The sequence below is a fragment of the Electrophorus electricus genome, chromosome 12 (assembly GCF_041902795.1).
Source record: "Electrophorus electricus isolate QZ-2024a chromosome 12, ASM4190279v1, whole genome shotgun sequence".
In the NCBI taxonomy this organism is placed as follows: domain Eukaryota; kingdom Metazoa; phylum Chordata; class Actinopteri; order Gymnotiformes; family Gymnotidae; genus Electrophorus; species Electrophorus electricus.
The window spans coordinates 14,544,913-14,561,869 of record NC_137508.1 but is presented as its reverse complement, the minus strand read 5'-3'; the positions used below and the strand labels follow the sequence as shown (position 1 = coordinate 14,561,869).

Genomic DNA, 16,957 nt, shown 5'->3' with positions numbered 1-16,957 from the left:
ACAATGCAGTTATTCACTTCGATAGCTTCGGTCACTTGGCACATAGCATTCAGGTGAACTAATTTTTTCTGCAACTCCAGTGCATCTTCCTTGACCTTCAGAAGCCATTTTGCATTCTTCCAAGGTCATTGTGAGCATTTGCCCTTGCTGGCAGATGGAGCAATAACATACTTCCCCAACAGCTCCTCTCCACAGGACATCTCCTCCTGCCAGAGCACAGCCTTAATACAGTCCAGCACCTCCTCCCTCTCACTACCCTGTATGCTACTCTGCAAGCTTTCATATACTGATGAAACATAATCAGTGTATCGGTCCCGTCCAAATTACAAAGATAAAGTGGGTGGGGGGACCTTCCAGGCAAATTAGATATTTATGTTGAACCTTTTCACGATGCTCTCATACAGGCCTAATGTAATATTTTTGGCATTAGTAGAACATGGAAGTAAAGGTCACATGCATTCTGCGGCAGTGTGTTTGGCTCGGTGTCATGTCCTCCCTTTAGTCCTATTGACGTTATATATTCCGTGCACAAAAAATTCTAAATAAGGTTACAGTTCCTTCTACTGCAGTAAGTAATTGACGGCTTGACACTGGAAAACAAAAGCTCTATTCATGATCGCAAATTGAATTTAGTAATATCCACTAATGTCACTGCAGAAGCAAACACACACACACACACACACACACACACACACACACACACACACAGAAAGAGAGAGAGAATGCTCTTCAGGGTAATTACCTTCAATTTTATGCTATTCAGCTCTGTCAAACAGCCACAGCACAAAATACATCCCCAGAGAAATGAATCAATGCATAAATAGTGTTGCCCTCTGGTGCTTCCAGCTAATGTAGGTTATGGGGTTAGCATTAAAACATACTTTAAGCATATTCTGAACAGTTTTCTTTGCTAAGATACCTTACCTGATTTCTTTCCAGAAATTTCAATACAAGCTTTTCTAAGACACAATGAAACAAAAGTCATCAATCATCACACTGACAACTTCAAAACATCTGGACACTGCACAGAATACTTTTTTATTATTATTTACTCAGTTATTTAATTATCTTTTTTTTTTTTTTAAAGATAATTTTATTAAAAAGGCACCATGGGGCAGTGGTAGCTGAGATGTTAAGGTACTTAACTAGTAATCAGAATGTGTTGCCACTGTTGGGCCCCTTCAGTTACTTGAGTTGTATTCCGTCATAATTGTAAATTGCTTTAGATAAAAGTGTCAGTTAAATGTCATAAATGTAAATGTTAAATGGAATTGTATGTGACTACTTACACTGTTATACACTAGGCCTTGACATCTTGTCTTAAGATAAGGAATGAATATTTCAAGACACACCATCAGAATAAATGATTTCAGAATGATAGCATAATGTTTAAAAATGTAAAAATAAAGTAGTATATATAAAAGATAGTAAATAGTAAATGCTCGAGCTGAGTATTTCATAATATATACATACAACAGGTTTATTCAGCAAAAGAGCCATTATTTAAATGTAAGAGAATACTGTCAGCAACTATTTTGCTGACGGTATTCATATACCATATAAACCAAAGCAGGATCCAGCATTCAGTCCTTGAAATATAACTGCACTTTCCTCTTCAAGCACAGAAGAAGTCCATGTCCTTTACTCCCATGCAGAGTAAAAAGATAAGCACAGAACAATAAAACATGCCACTTTTTAAACTATGCATTTGTTCTGTGATGCCTATGGTGAATTGAGGAAAAGAAAACTCACAGCTGTGGGCATCTCAATGGTTTTCTTTTCAAAAATGTGTGTCTCATTTACATGGTTACTTGGAAAGTAGCCAATGATACCCATTTGATCTACATAGTGGTCACCATACACCTGCAAAAGAGAACTGTTATAGTACCTGAATTTTTTGAATACTGTTAAAAAAATAGAACAATGGGCGCATCTTCTACTTCAATACAGTGCAAATAATATTTTATGCAAAATGTTAAACCCAAATGTCTTGAGTATCTGAGTATGTCTTGACCAAAAAGACAAATGTTAGTTACAAACAAGTTTAAAAAGTTAGTTACAAAAGCAAGCTTTTTTCTTAGAGCCATACAAAACCTATTTTAAAAACTATTTTAACTGTTTAAGTTTTTCCCAGTTCTTCTTTTATATTATAAGGAAATTTAAGTATAAATGTATCAAATTATAACATGAGGCATAAAGAGAAATAAATCACAGAGCACAACCGAAATGCAAATTTTCAATGCAAGTTACTCACACTTCCCAACCAAAAGAGTCCAGTGCCCTCTACTGGCTTAAATTTGGAATAAACATAAATCATCTTGCCTTTCTTTAGGTTAATGAATCTGCAGTCAGAAGCAATGTAGTCCTCAAGAACTTTGGCCACTGATATAACATCTATAAAATATACACAGCATGAAGGTGTAAAGGTGTGCAAAGCATCACAGATTTTTACAGAAGCTAATCTTTAAATAAGGCATTTTTTTCATATGTAACATGAAAAGAAATCCTGGCAAAATATTGTCATAATAAACTCACATGAGCAGTATCTATCTGCACACATTTTTCTGTTGGCCAGTTTCTCCATGTGAATGGCATCTGTTGTCTGGTGCAGGCAACCGAAAGAAACAATAAGCAAAACCCTGTAGCCCAACTTACCCATTTTTCAGTGCGATACAGTATGAAATGACTACTTACTGCAACATTCCCCACTGAGCCTTCCATACAGAGACTGCAGAATAAACATTCAACAGGCAGCCAATAAGGTTGGAGCTTTGAAAATCCACATTCCAAACTTTAGGAATGGCAGCACTCTGTTTGCTGAGCTAATATTTTTCATTTCCTCTCCTCTGTATAATGCTCTCTTGTTAATATTAAATTATGATGTGTTTTTGGGCAAGCCAGTCACTGTGAACCTGCAATGTATGACAACTGTGATCCATCCTAAACTACACTGGGTTTGTGGTCATTTAGCAATTTTAAGATTTCGTCATTTTTTCATTTTATATATATATATATATATATATATATATATATATATATAAATCTGAGATAAAAGTTTAAAATAAATGATACCACTTACTCTAAAGCACAGGATATCAAGAACATATGTTCAAAATAAAGATTTAGGATACTTCATTATTTACAGATTAAACTTTGGTATTTTTAGCAAACACTCTGCTTAAGTATCTGTCAAGCCTTGTGAGTTTGTACTGATTTACAATCAATGTTATTTTTTCTAACATGCTAATTTTACCTCATGTTATTATATTACCTCATATTATACTGCAAATACAGTGGACTGCAAATGTATGGGCACGCATAATTAAATATGAAGAAGAACACTTATAAAAACAGATAATGATAGAGATTAAGCAATCATATATGAGAATACCTTCTTTTTCTTTCTGTTTTCCTTTTTTATTTTAAAGTTTTGTTGTATATTAATTCTGAAAGAATCATAAGCATAAAATGATTTGCATCCTTCAAAATATATTTAAAAGCTTAATAGCTTTGTTAATATTTTTATTTATTTATATTAATTTAGTTACGTTTTGTCTTAAGGAACTAATTTGCATGCTTTAATTTTGTCTTTTTTTCCTGTGGAATAACAATTATGAAAAAATGCCCAGGAAATAATTTGGTCATCTACCCGCATGGAGATAGTTTTAAAAATCATAGAACTGGTACAAAAGATCTCACCTAAAAATGCCAAAAACCAAAGCAAGAATTTAACTGGATCAGAATTGATTAGTTGATTCACCAGGAACAGGGCACAAGGACATCTTAAGCATAGTGGCAACAAACAAACAAACTAACAAACAAATAAATAAATAAAGTGAAAGAACCAGAGGTTTGCAAGAAGCTATTGACAATGCACTTTTGACTGGTGTGCTTTCAGACAAAACATTTAGCCAAAAGAAACCCCATCAATAAGACTGATGTTGTGGGACATGCCTGAAAAGAGCACTAAACCTACTTGAAAATATGGTGGATGAATGTTGTTGCTGCTCTGGGGTCCTTCTGAAGCTAAATAGCATCATAACACTTTTAAAAAATAAAAAAAGAAATGACACATTCAAAAAATGACAAGAGCCACAGTGGTATTATGTGTATAGACATTTAATTTGGCAAAACGGTTTACCAAAACAGCATAAAAGGTACTAGCACGTTTTGGACAAAACCCTGGTTGCATCTACAAGATCTTCTCAGAAGGTGGACCTTTCATCATGACAGTGACCAAAGCCACATTTCAAATTGAATCAAAGAAAGGATTAACTTGTAAGAAAAAAAAGCTCCCTGCCTTCAACCCTATTGAAAACTTGTGTCATGAATTGAAAAAGGCCTTAAATAAGCAACCACCTAGAAGAACTAAAGAAAAAATGTTTTGTTTGCATATGTTTTATAAGCAATGGAATACAACACAGAATTTCACATTTGTGTATCTACCACACTAGCAAACCAAGCATCAAATAATACTCTCAATGTTATACTCAAATACTCAAAATGTTAGATATCAGGTAAGCCCAAGTGTATTAAAGTGTTTAATTTTAAAAGGGCTACATAAGAAAAAAATAAAAAATAAAAAATAATATATATATATAAACACAAGACTGGGATATTGCTTGGATAAGTGCACTTCAAATGATAACTTTTATTTAGGTTTTATGTTACTTTGTGCATTCTTGACAAAAGGCCAGAAGTATGGTATACACTATTCGATTTTATTTAATCTTTTGGAAATTGTGTATTTGTATTTGTATTGTATTGTATTGTGTACATGTATTTAGCCCCCTAATGTATCATGTGAACATTGAAACTGACAAATTAGGCACACCAAAGGTGTTTTGTTCAGTAACCTTCAAATGGTAGCCTACAACAAACAAATTTATCCCATGTGTATTTTGTTCTGTAATACACTGGGCAATATTTGGGACAAAACATGATTTTAAATAAATGAATAATAAAAATATGAATCATAAAATTGAGGAAGTTGTAAACCACTTCTTAAACTAAATAGTTACTCAACAATTTTATTTACAATTTAAGGCAAACAAAATATGCTAGAACTAGTCCAGTTCAAGTGATTCATGTGACATTGCAGTGTAGTTGCAACATATGAAACCATAAATATTCAACATATCTGTTTAACGTGGTAGGTTTTGCAACCCTTCATGAATATTAAGTTAATGACGTAACTACTTCCGCAAACTTGAAAACGAAGCCGAGTTGTTTTCATTTTTAAGCAAGGTGATGTGTCCGATCGGCTGGTGCTCTTTATTATAGTCCATCCTATCTGTTATTTATTTATAGTGTAGGTGTGTAAACTACATGAGTGTGAATGAATCCGTTAAAACAAGTAAAAAAAAGTATAACGTTAGTTATTAGTCAGGACAGCAAACTAACTTGCCATTTTTCAGGGTCCTGAACAATAATGGATACGCGGGTGTCAGAGCTCTTTGGGACAGGTTCCGCTTTTAAATCAAGCGCTCAAGCAGTGGGGTCAGGTGCAAGTAAAAGTACTGTAGTGACTTCAAAAAAAGCTTTCACGAAGAATGGCAAAAAGTCAAAGAGTCGTTCAGCCCGATTCCCCAAACCGAGCAATAACCCTCCATATCTACCCCCGGAGGTAAATTTAATTCATTCTTCATACTCGTACTGGCAAGCGTTAGCTGTTGTTATTCTAGGTATAACCGCAGCACCCTTCAAAGCTATAGCTAATGAAAACTAGCCAGTTAGCTAAATCTTTCTGTACTAGCGTTAGCTGTCTATGGCTAGTTAACCTAGCTAACTAAGTAAGCTATCTCCAGGTGTCTGTCTCGCTAGCTAGCTGGGGTTGCTGGCTAATTTTAGATATCAGTTGTAACTTAGCTACCTGGTTAACTTGCGTTTACGTTACAAAATTGGTTCCTTTGTAGCTAGTCATTTGCTAATGCTGGTAAACATGCTGGTAAGTCAAATGTTCTTCTTGCATTAATGATTTCATGACTAGCTGGGTTAGCTAGATTCGTATTTAAAACTGGACACGTATACAGTTCCCTTGGAACTTAGATTTCATTTTTGAGAATGAAAGGTCAACAAGTCATGTCATTTCAAAAAGTCGCTAGCTACCAATAAATCATAACCAACATTCCGTGAATTCCGTGATGCATCCAATATTGAGTACTGAGGCTTAATAAGTATCTTAGTAGCTCTGCAGCTTGCTAGATAGTTTATGTAAATATCATTACTGTAACAGCTGTGTTTGTAAATACCCCAGCCCCCGCCGCCGCACGCGCTTAATGGTCGATTCGTAGCTAACATTTTCCCTGGTTGTATTATGCATGAGTCTCAGACTATGTACGAAGTAAGATGTTTTTATGGCATCCATTAAAAAACAAACAGAAAAGAAAAACGCAACAAAATATGTTGCTCGCTGTAATAAGCAGTGAATAAAGTCATACTTAATAGGTATTGTCAGTGTATTTCAATTGAACCCGAATTAAACATAAATCATTATTTAATACGGTGTCTGAACTAACTGTCTAGACTTTTTTGTAGTTGCTTTTCATTGAGCATGTTAAGTGAGCCTATGTAGCTCATGTTTTTTCTCTTCAGCAGTTAAGGTCTATGTATTGTTGGTGAAAGTTTGTTGATAGTTTTAGTTAGAGGCAGTTACATACTTTGCAACACTGAAAACCAAACCGCAGTTATTGTGTCAGCACTATTCAGATATGGCTCTTTATTGTTTTCGTGGTTTCAGGTTGAAGAGGGAAATATAGAGTATAAGGTAAGCTTTTAGCAGTCTTAACATGTCTTTTCATGAGTGCCCATCATCCATCCTGCTAAAAATGTAAAGCTGTTCTCAAATATGGGTGCAGTTTAAGTGCTCTTATCCCAAAAACCTACAACAAATTTACTATGACTGTTTTATTGTTTTGGTGCAAATAAACAAATTGCCAACTTTGCCTATACTAATGTGCATTCAACCTTGCGTTAAAATTAAACTCCAGATTAAAGTTGTTGGCTATAAGATTGAAACCTGCTGTATTGTAACTGATAAATTCCTGGAAATGACAGCTCCTGACCTGACCATAGCTATAAAGTATAACAGTGGCATTACATTGTCATAAAAACAGAACTCCTAACAGACTTGTTTGTAATATGATGCCTCAGTGGATTAATCAGCTCTGTTTTTAGCACACAGCTGCTGTCCCTTTACATATAATGCAAAACACATTCTATCCATTACCTGTGCATTAAACTACACGTGTCCACAACACTCTACCCTGTAAAACACAGCCTGAGTGAACTCTGAGCTTTACTCTCAGCTGAGCATAGTCTCATATCCAAACTTCAGACCTGTGTAAAAAAGAACAAGTGTGTGTATTTTTATGGTATTGAACTCCAGTTTGGTTTTGGCCTAGCTCAAGCTGGTGAACCCCACACAGTATCGCTTTGAGCACTTAGCCACACAGATGAAATGGAGGCTGCAGGAGGGCAGAGGAGAGGCCGTGTACCAGATAGGGGTGGAAGACAACGGGCTTCTGGTTGGCTTGACTGAGGCAGAGATGAGAGCCTCACTCAGGACCCTCCACAGGATGGCTGAGAAGTATGGCTTATTTACAACTTTTATATATATATATATATATATATATATATATATATATATATATATATATATATATATATATATATATATATATATATATTGTCCACTCTCTGTGGTGGTTCCTTAGGGTGGGTGCAGACATTACAGTTCTCAGAGAGAGGGAGGTGGATTATGACTCTGAAGAACCACGTAAAATCACAGAGGTGCTTGTCAGGAAAGTACCGGATGACCAGCAGGTGAGTGTTTCCATTGTCTGTTTTACAAGAAACCTTTGTATTTGTGGCTTCATGCCCATGTCAGAGTGAGCTGTGTTTCTGTAGCGTTGGCTCTGACCAGACAAGCGCACACTGATGTCTTTGTCTGGCTGTGTCCGTAGTTTCTGGACCTGCGGGTGGCTGTGTTGGGGAACGTGGACTCGGGGAAGTCCACCTTGCTCGGTGTGCTCACACAAGGCGAGCTGGACAACGGCAGGGGCAGAGCACGGCTCAACCTTTTCCGTCATCTCCATGAGATCCAGACAGGAAGAACCTCCAGTATCAGTTTCGAAATCCTGGGATTCAACAGCAAGGGAGAGGTGAGAGTGAACTCTCCACAGCTGTCCTGGTTTTCCCCTAATAAAAGCAGCCATGTTGCAGAATGTCAGTGTTAATGTTTACTCAACGTCAATGGTACAAATAGTGTTACAGTTCCTGTCTACATAAAATGGGGTGCTGCCACACATCATACTTCTTCACATTGTGACTTTAAACAAAAGTGTTCTTTTAAAATCGTCTCATTCTAAAATGATTATTTTATACAACTGTCGTAATTATTCAACAGTAGTAACAATAGCCTAGCAATCATTGAAAATGTTTGTCAGGCTCACTCTAATACAAAGGGAAAATAATCACTAACATTTGGTGAAATGCCCAAATTTCTTTTACATTGACAGAAATGAGTGAGTCCTCCTAGGGGCTCCTCTCATCATAAGCTACACTCACTGGTTGAATGCAGAACTGGCTAACTCTTTTATTTCAAAACCAGGAAGTGTCTTTTTTTTTTTTTTGGTTGAATTAAGCATGGCTTGCCATCATCCCACAAGAGGACTTTATTTAGGTAAATCTCACTGTTATTTATAGCCTTTGTGATTTTGATAGCAGTGACTGTCTCATACCCACCCACAGGTGGTGAATTACAGTGATTCCCGGACAGCAGAAGAGATCTGTGAGAGTGCCTCGAAAATGATCACCTTTATCGACCTGGCCGGCCACCATAAATACCTGAAGACTACCATTTTTGGCCTCACAAGCTATTGTCCTGATTTTGCTATGCTGGTAGTCAGTGCGAACACAGGCATTGGTAAGTCCATGTCTCACCATGATTTCCCCAGGTCTGATGTTTGTTTAGAGGATAGCAGAGCAGATGCAGGATTTATGACCCAACTACAGCTAAATCTGTGTTAATGTGACTCCGTCAAGAACAGGCTCTGAAAGTGTTGGATTGTGTTCATCCTTTTATTGTGCAGTAAGATAAGTTTTCATGGGGCTTCTCATGCCCATATAGCTTATGTAATAAGAGATATCACATGTTCCTCTTGTCCCCAATCCCCTAAAATACTACAGCTGACTGGTGAGAGTCAGAGACTGGGGGCCTGGGCAGTGGTGTGAAGTGGAGAGGTGGGAGTAATGTTCAGTAACCTGAGCCTTGCCATTGCTAGTGGTGACTTGAAAGATAAGACAGAACTGCAAATGAATGGAGCTTGGTGGATTGTTCTGAGTCGTCAGATTTGAACAGTCGTCACATCTGTTTGACCTCTCACATTCTCACATTAAGCTATAAAAGGTCATTTAATGGTAAAATTGACTGGTAACCAGTTTACAAATGTTAACATGCAGGTTTATTTAATCACATTGCTTTAAAAGACAAATTAAAACACCTTATTCCCCTTTCCCACTGCCTTTTGCCCAACGAATGTTCCACCAACTGTCAAATGCAGTCTGAAAATCATTGTCTGCTTAAAATGAAATTTAAGCAGATATCTGTGACTTCAAAACATCTGTCCATTAAATACTACATTTTATAAATAATATATTTTACTCTGTGAAAATGCTAATACAGTTATTCTCTTGATCTATTTTGTAGTTATTCTTGTGTAAGGCAAAAACACCCCAGTACTTAAACTCAGGATGCTAAGGCTCCGTTTTATGGCAGGCAGTCTGTCGGTAATAGGAGAGGTTATTTAGGTAAGTGGGTTTGGTGCCGGCTCTGTATCCAAGAGTCTTAAGGAGCACCAACAAGGCACTTGCAACCTGATACGCTGTCTCATGCATTCTGCAACCACGGACTTGGCCGTCACTATGCAGTGTCTGAGGAAGGAGCTGCTGTGCCGCTCCCTCATGGACACAACCCTGAAAACCACAGACGCAGCCAGGCACTCATGAATCATTAACATGAATGTGCGGGCATGTGGCACACGCAAACCGCTTTTGTCCTTGTCATGAAGGTTAGAGGTGACCTGCTGTGTTTGTTTTTTCGAGCCATCTATGCGGAAACCAACTGATTGACTTTGGATGGGAGGAGCTAATTCTAAAGAATGTAAGCCATAAGAGGGCTCGGTGCTTGCTGTGCATATATGCATTGCCATCAAAGGGTCAAGTTGTTGCCTTCTGGCAAGAGTGTTCCACCAGGCTAGGGCTGCAAAAATATGGACCAATATCACAGGTATATAACACTGGTATATAACACAATAACGCTGCTATGTATTGCTAGTGCATTATATCTTGCACTGTTTGTACTTTTGATCATAACAAAACAATTTGTACTTTTGATCATATGAATGTCTTTATTCATTAGCAGATCCACCATGCTAATGAATCACATTCTTCACTTATTCATATAACACTTAACAATACTCATTCACATTCATCAAACTATCTGCTGGAACATTTGAAGCTGGTCAAGATGCACACTACACAAAAGAATATTTTATGGTATGTTAGAGGTCTCATTATTCATACTGAGGATTCCTGCAGTATTGGTAATGCAAAGGACAGCATATGGTGCAGTACTGCACACACTCATACATGGGTTAAGACAACTATGGGACACCTGCCCTGTTGAGTTCTGAACTTTAAACACTTAGGAACTGGAGTTTTAGGTTATTCTGTTTCTTTTTAATGATTAAATGCTGTGTGTTACAATACATGACATACTGATGCTGGTTTGTGATGTCAACATTTGTGGCTCAGTGTCCCAGGCACTTGTTAAAAGGAAGTATACAGGCGACTGCCCTGAAATTCCATTTAGCTTTATCTCTTCAAATTGAACAGGCAGAAATCGTTTCTAAATACAATTCTGAAATAAGTTAATTGTTACTAAACTATGAGTGTACACCTCTTGAGCATTCTGTCTGTATGGACTATACCCTACATTCTAGAAACAATGCTAGTCTGGAAGCTGTGTTCAGCCTAGAAGTGTGCGCAGGTAATTCTATGCTAAATTAAGCCTTTCAAATATTTTAAATTGCTCTTTATTTTTTTAATCATGTCCTGCTACTTGCACGGCATAGCCATGTGTTCATGAGTTGTGGGAAAGGAGAATCATGCACTGGCAGAAGAGGAAAATTCACTCTGGTCGCAGATATTAGTACAGATGGCCAAATGTTTTGAAGTGATTCAGAAATTTTAAAGCCAAGTTATAAAAGTTTCAGAATTACTGAAGATATGGATATTTTAACAGCTTAATTTTTTTAAATTAACTCCTCTGTATCCATACAACTGTGTCATGGACAGATGTCTATATAACTGTCCTATCATCATACACTAATGCCGTCAAAGTTAGTGACTTGCCCCACTGACCTCTGAATATTTCACTGACTCATAATGTGTAAGGTAAAGTAACAATTATCCAGACAAACCCAAGACAACAGAAATTGTTACATTTTTTACCCCTCATTCACCATGATTTATTCTTGTTTGCAATCTCTGAGTTTGCAGAGATGCACATTGAGATCTTTACATGTTCCCACCCATAGCCGTTTGGAGTCTAATTTCATGGTCTGGTTGTCTTGTCCTTTTCAGTGGGCACCACACGGGAGCACCTGGGTCTGGCCATGGCCCTCAAAGTGCCCATCTTCATCATGGTCAGCAAGGTGGACCTGTGCACCAAAGCTACGGTGGAGCGCACCATGCGGCAGCTGGAGCGCATCCTCAAGCAGCCCGGCTGCAATAAAGTCCCTCTGGTGGTGGCTAGCACAGACGATGCCGTCACTGCTGCCCAGCAGTTCACCCAGTCACCCAGGTACCTTCCAGCTTTAAGAACTACCGCAAAGCCCCACACCAACAATAGCCCCAGGTTAGCTGTGTGGCCACTAGAGGTATACTGGGAATGGGGCTTGGAATAACTTAACCATTGTCTGCACTGGCTGTTTTTAAATCTTGCTAACATGAACCCAGTTTATTTTTTTAAAGGATAAGGAAGGTAATTTAAGTTTACTGTGTATGTTCCTTACTGTTCTTCATCCTGTGTCTCATCTTTAAACATCCTTCCCCTTGTTTGTTGGTCTGTTTAGCGTCACGCCAATCTTCACATTTTCCAGCGTATCAGGGGAGAACCTGGAGCTGCTGAAGGTGTTCCTGAACATCCTGCCTCCCCTCAGTAACAGCAAAGAGCAGGAGGAGCTCATGCAGCAACTCACTGAGTTCCAGGTTCATAATGGACATAGATCTGCAAAGCATAATTCTGTTACAGTCTTGTTTCTTTTTTTGGTTTCGCATTATTTTAAGGAATGCATTGCCCAAAAACTGATAGAGTTGCTTGCTGATAATAAATTAAAAGTTAATGGATGTTATGGAAGTAAATGGAATGGATGCAAATACAATTTGGTAACTGATCTCTATTTTCTGTTGACCTTGTTGATATTTTTGGGTGAAGTGTTACTGAAGCTGTTGTATTGCTAGTGCACAATGCCCTTATGTCATAGATAAAAATTATTAAGAATATGAATGATTTTGTACTATGTGCCAGACCCTTGTGAGATAAACACAATGGTCATTCAATGATCCTTTAGGTTGATGAGATTTACACAGTGCCTGATGTTGGGACAGTGGTCGGTGGAACTCTTTATAGGTAAAACGTTCACAACCATGTTGACTCATAAAAAATGTGCCAAGATTTTTAAAATTAGTTTCCAAATTCCCCTTGCTACTTGTGTGCAGTGGTATCTGCAGAGAGGGGGACCCGCTAGTGGTGGGGCCCACAGATGATGGCCTGTTCCGGGAACTGACCGTATGCAGCATCCAGAGGAATCGCTCTGCATGCAGGGTGCTCCGGGCAGGGCAGGCAGCCACACTGGCCCTGGGCGAATTTGACCGCTCATTACTACGAAAGGTTTGTGCTTATGTGTATGGTGTGGTCTGCCTGGGGATGTATTGCTGAAAGAGGCTCAAGAGTGTTCTGTGATGGACCTTGTCCTGCAGGGTATGGTGATGGTGAGCCCAGAGATGAACCCCACTATCTGCTGGCTGTTTGAGGCTGAGATTGTCCTGCTCTTCCATGCCAAGACATTTCACAAGGGCTTCCAGGTGACCGTACATGTGGGGAATGTGAGACAGACTGCCACAGTGGAGGCTCTGCAGGGAAAGGTGAGTCTTCAGTTGGGCTGAGCTGTCCATACATGTCATTTAGATGCATGATGGAGGAACTCAGAAAGCACAGTTTTAGCTCCTGGTCTCTTTCTCCCAGGAAGAGCTGCGCACGGGTGAAAAAGCAGTGGTAAGATTCAAGTTCATCAAGCATCCAGAGTACCTCAAAGTAGGTGCTAAGCTGCTCTTCAGACATGGAGTTACCAAAGGCATCGGTCAAGTCACCAAACTTCAGCCCTTGTCACAGTACGAACACCACACCTAGAGCCAGAGTCTGCCTCTCTTCTAGCTCAGAGGACATAGGCACAGCCAAATGCAGCAACCCTACTATCACCACCAAATTCCTTACTTGTAACACTCCCAATCACAAACCCATAATGTTCCTCACTTTCTTTTTCTCTCTCCTTCACAAAATCTTTCTTCCACTAACCTTAAAACCTTTTAAAGGACAGTTTTAATTTGAAACAGCAGTCTGGTTTACAGGCTTTTTATTTTGAAGTGTAGCAGTAGACTCTGGAGTTGAGATACTGTTTACAAATGCTCTGGTCATCATGTTGAGGTCTGTTGTGAGGTTGGGGGAGGAGGGGGGGTTAAAATGTTATTTTTGGTGTCCTTCTAAATATGGTTGAACATGTCTATCCTTATAGATCAATAAAGGAGAAGTTCATCCATCAGTTAATGTAGCTAACATCAGTAACTAGCAGTGAGTAAAAGCTAAACAGTGAGTAAACGCTAAAGATGTCAACTGCCATAATTCTTTCCATTGGTAGTCCCATATGCAGGCATTGGCTAAACTCCTGATTCAGGATTCTGACTCTGACTCTCTAACTCCTGATTAGCTGCTTCCACAAAGAGTTTACACCCATTTGCTGCAAAGCAAAACACAAGACGTATGAGTGATGTTCTGAATATGTTCAGTCAATATGTAGTTAAAGGTGCTTAATAGAAGACACACTCACCAAGATGAGTTGGCTGTCTTGGGTGGCCATCTTGGGTGGCCAACTTTCACCAGTATATACATAAAACAGAAGAAATTGTCCATCCAGCTGTCCATTTTTTCATTGATTAATGTGTTTTGATTAATGTGTTTACAAGCCAAAAAAATGTTTAAGTGCAGGTGAATGGTGTTTAAGTATGTTCATGGCAGCTACGGTGGTGACAGAGTTACCATCTTATAAACCAGCTCTGTCAGACTAAATGCCAGAACCGTTAATGTAAGCCCCAAACCTATCAATTGCTATATAAATATATAGATGATTAAATGTTTTCTCAGATTTTGTAAAGAGTCACTTTAATGTTGTGGCAGTCTCAGGTTTTATGGAGTTGAATTTTTGGGCTCTGTGAAATGCCATGAAGGTAGCAGAATTGAGATATTGCCTTACCATTATGTGGTTCTATGTCTCTCTCTATTGCTGGATATCAGTTACTTTTGACAAGATCACTGGCTTAACCTGTTTATAGTAATGCTTATAAATCATCATATAACTAGATAAATGTTTCTTGCCTCAAGTGCTTTGGTTGCTCAGGAAATCTCTCATGCTCCAAGAATGTATACCACATCCCCCTTTGCCCTAGAACAGAAGAATTTGTTGTTGACTTGCACAGCTTTGAAGGGTGAAAATCTGGGTCTCGCTTTAAGGTGTATGCCTCCACTGTTCTTTGACTGATTATGCAAAGTGGATTTTAGGCCACAAAGAAGCCTTTTCTGTTTCATGTTTTCCTTAGCTGATGTCAGCGGTAAAGTGAGGGCTTACTGTTGCAGCTCTTTCAGAACTTGATTTGGTGCTACATCTTTGATATAAGGAGGACAAATGGGGTCAACACATTTGTTTCTTAAACCCTAAGACTTTGTCTCTCATAGGAGCTGTGGTGGGAGCCAGTTTATGCATGTCTACTTCTTTACTCACCACCAAATTAGAACATGTTAAGCGATGTTCACCTTTAGTTCTTACTATGATGTTGTTCTGTGTGTTTTATGTGCAATTTTAGAGGAAATAGAAACAAATGTATTTAACCCAAAAAAAAACCATTTAAAGTAGAAATGTATAATAGGAAATGTAGATTTATCACAAACAATGTTTTTGCTTTACAAATTTGTAGTGGTTTCCAATTTTATTCAGACACCTATTTTTGATTTGCATCTCATTTATATAAATATGTGTCACTTTTCTGGCTTCAAATGCTGGAAGGGTTTTTCCAAATTATTTTAAAATATTTTAGGATTTTAGCTTTATTTTTAGTGAATTTGTGTATAAATCAGTTTGTATAATGTGGTGTAAATAAAATCTTTATTATGGTTTATTCCCTTAATGCAGTTGTATTAATTTGTTGTAAAACCTAAACCCTAGAAATACCTGGGCGTTGACTTGTCTGCATGGCAAACAGGAAAAAAGTTAAATGATGAAATTGTTGTTAAATGATGTTAAAGTTAAATGATGTAAGAGGTTGCAATTGCATTAAAAATGTCAAGACTTCTCCCTGTTCTTTTCCAATGACAATGCACAGTCGCTGTTGTTACTACTGTAGTGTCCATTGTTGGCCAAAGCAGGATGGGCCCCCTTTGAGTCTTGGTTCCTTTCAAGGTTTCTTCCTCGTGCTCTAGGGAGTTTTTCCTTGCCACTGGCTTGTTCACTGGTGGCTTTGACTCGGACATATGTAAAGCTACTTTGTGACAACAGCTGTTGTAGAAAGCACTATATAAATAAATTTGACTTGGCTTCTGTCTGACATAATTGCAAAAAATAATCTCAGTCTCAATATACAAATAAACTGTGAGCACACCAGATCATGTCTGAAGACAAATAAGCAACATATATTTTTTTACCCACTCACAATTTCTCCCATTTTTGTCTCTGGGAACAGGACAGGATTTTATTTGTCCAGTTTTTCATAAAGGTCATAAAGGAGATAGGTCAACAAATGCATTTTAAACCCTTTAAAGGTCGCAGAATGAATAGCAAGTAGTTGCTAAGTGTTTAATAAAAGTCAGAATGGGTCATTTTTTTTACCCACAAGCCAACAGGAGGGTTAATGACTGACTATTTCTGTGTGAGATTAGCCATAATGCCTCAACACAGCAGTAAGCCAGAGAGGAAATATCCCCCACACTTTTCTTAGCATGCAATGGCTCTGCCCTTGTGGGCTTACTGAGAAGTGAAAGCAAAATGGAAATGCACTGTCAAGTACATTCTGCCAAGAAATAAACACAGTAAGTCAGGAAATGTAATTATAAACACATTTGAATTTTGCCATATTAGAGAGTGAAAAAGAATATGGTGAATGTCATTTCAAATAGAATTTTAACATTATTGTATAATCACATGGAAAATATCCATGAGGTCAGTACTAGTGTATGAAATGACATGAAAATGGCATTATTTAATAATAAAAATTGTCACATGAATATATAAAAAAGATTTTTGAAAGGACATTTAAATTCAAATATACTGTGGCATCTGTCACTGGAATGGAGCCAGTAGTGATAGTGAAAATTAGCTAACCAAGGACTTCCAGAATACTGTGTGCCTCTCTGTATACTGTGTTTAGTTAAAGAAACAATAAGTTATTTTCTTAACGCATCTTTTTCACATTATTAAACATACCGACATTAGCCATTATAACCATTATACTGACAGGTAGTGGCCTGAATGTTTCAGAGATTCTGACTTTAAACTTGGCTGCTTCCATGTGGGGGACCCCGTTAATAAATTGGATAATTTGAAGACTACAAAAACATTTTGATTCCTCA

At 37.9% G+C, this 16,957-nt stretch overlaps 2 protein-coding genes across 4 annotated transcripts; one reads left to right on the top strand and one right to left on the bottom strand.

The window, feature by feature from the left end:
* Positions 1-1,396: 1,396 nt before the first annotated feature.
* Positions 1,397-2,659, bottom strand: LOC113585554 (otoraplin). Its single transcript, XM_027023114.3, has 4 exons — positions 2,536-2,659; positions 2,255-2,394; positions 1,753-1,863; positions 1,397-1,639 (listed from the first exon to the last, which is right to left on the bottom strand). The coding sequence occupies exons 1-4, from the start codon at positions 2,657-2,659 to the stop codon at positions 1,616-1,618; spliced, it is 399 nt and encodes a 132-aa protein (XP_026878915.2). The 3' UTR covers positions 1,397-1,615.
* Positions 2,660-5,217: 2,558 nt separating this feature from the next.
* gtpbp2a (GTP binding protein 2a) lies at positions 5,218-15,960 on the top strand. Of its 3 annotated transcripts, none has more exons than XM_035531784.2 (12): positions 5,218-5,626; positions 6,740-6,766; positions 7,404-7,588; positions 7,716-7,824; positions 7,965-8,162; positions 8,752-8,926; positions 11,647-11,866; positions 12,138-12,273; positions 12,636-12,694; positions 12,784-12,955; positions 13,045-13,209; positions 13,314-15,960. In XM_035531784.2, exons 1-12 carry the CDS (start codon positions 5,432-5,434, stop codon positions 13,341-13,343), a joined length of 1,671 nt encoding a protein of 556 aa, XP_035387677.2. In that variant the 5' UTR covers positions 5,218-5,431; the 3' UTR covers positions 13,344-15,960. The 3 variants fall into 3 exon arrangements, with proteins under 3 accessions (XP_035387677.2, XP_035387676.2, XP_035387678.2); XM_035531783.2 differs by having other exon boundaries at positions 13,310-15,958; XM_035531785.2 differs by lacking the exon at positions 5,218-5,626 and adding an exon at positions 5,641-5,947 and having other exon boundaries at positions 13,310-15,958.
* The last annotated feature ends 997 nt before the right edge of the window (positions 15,961-16,957 follow it).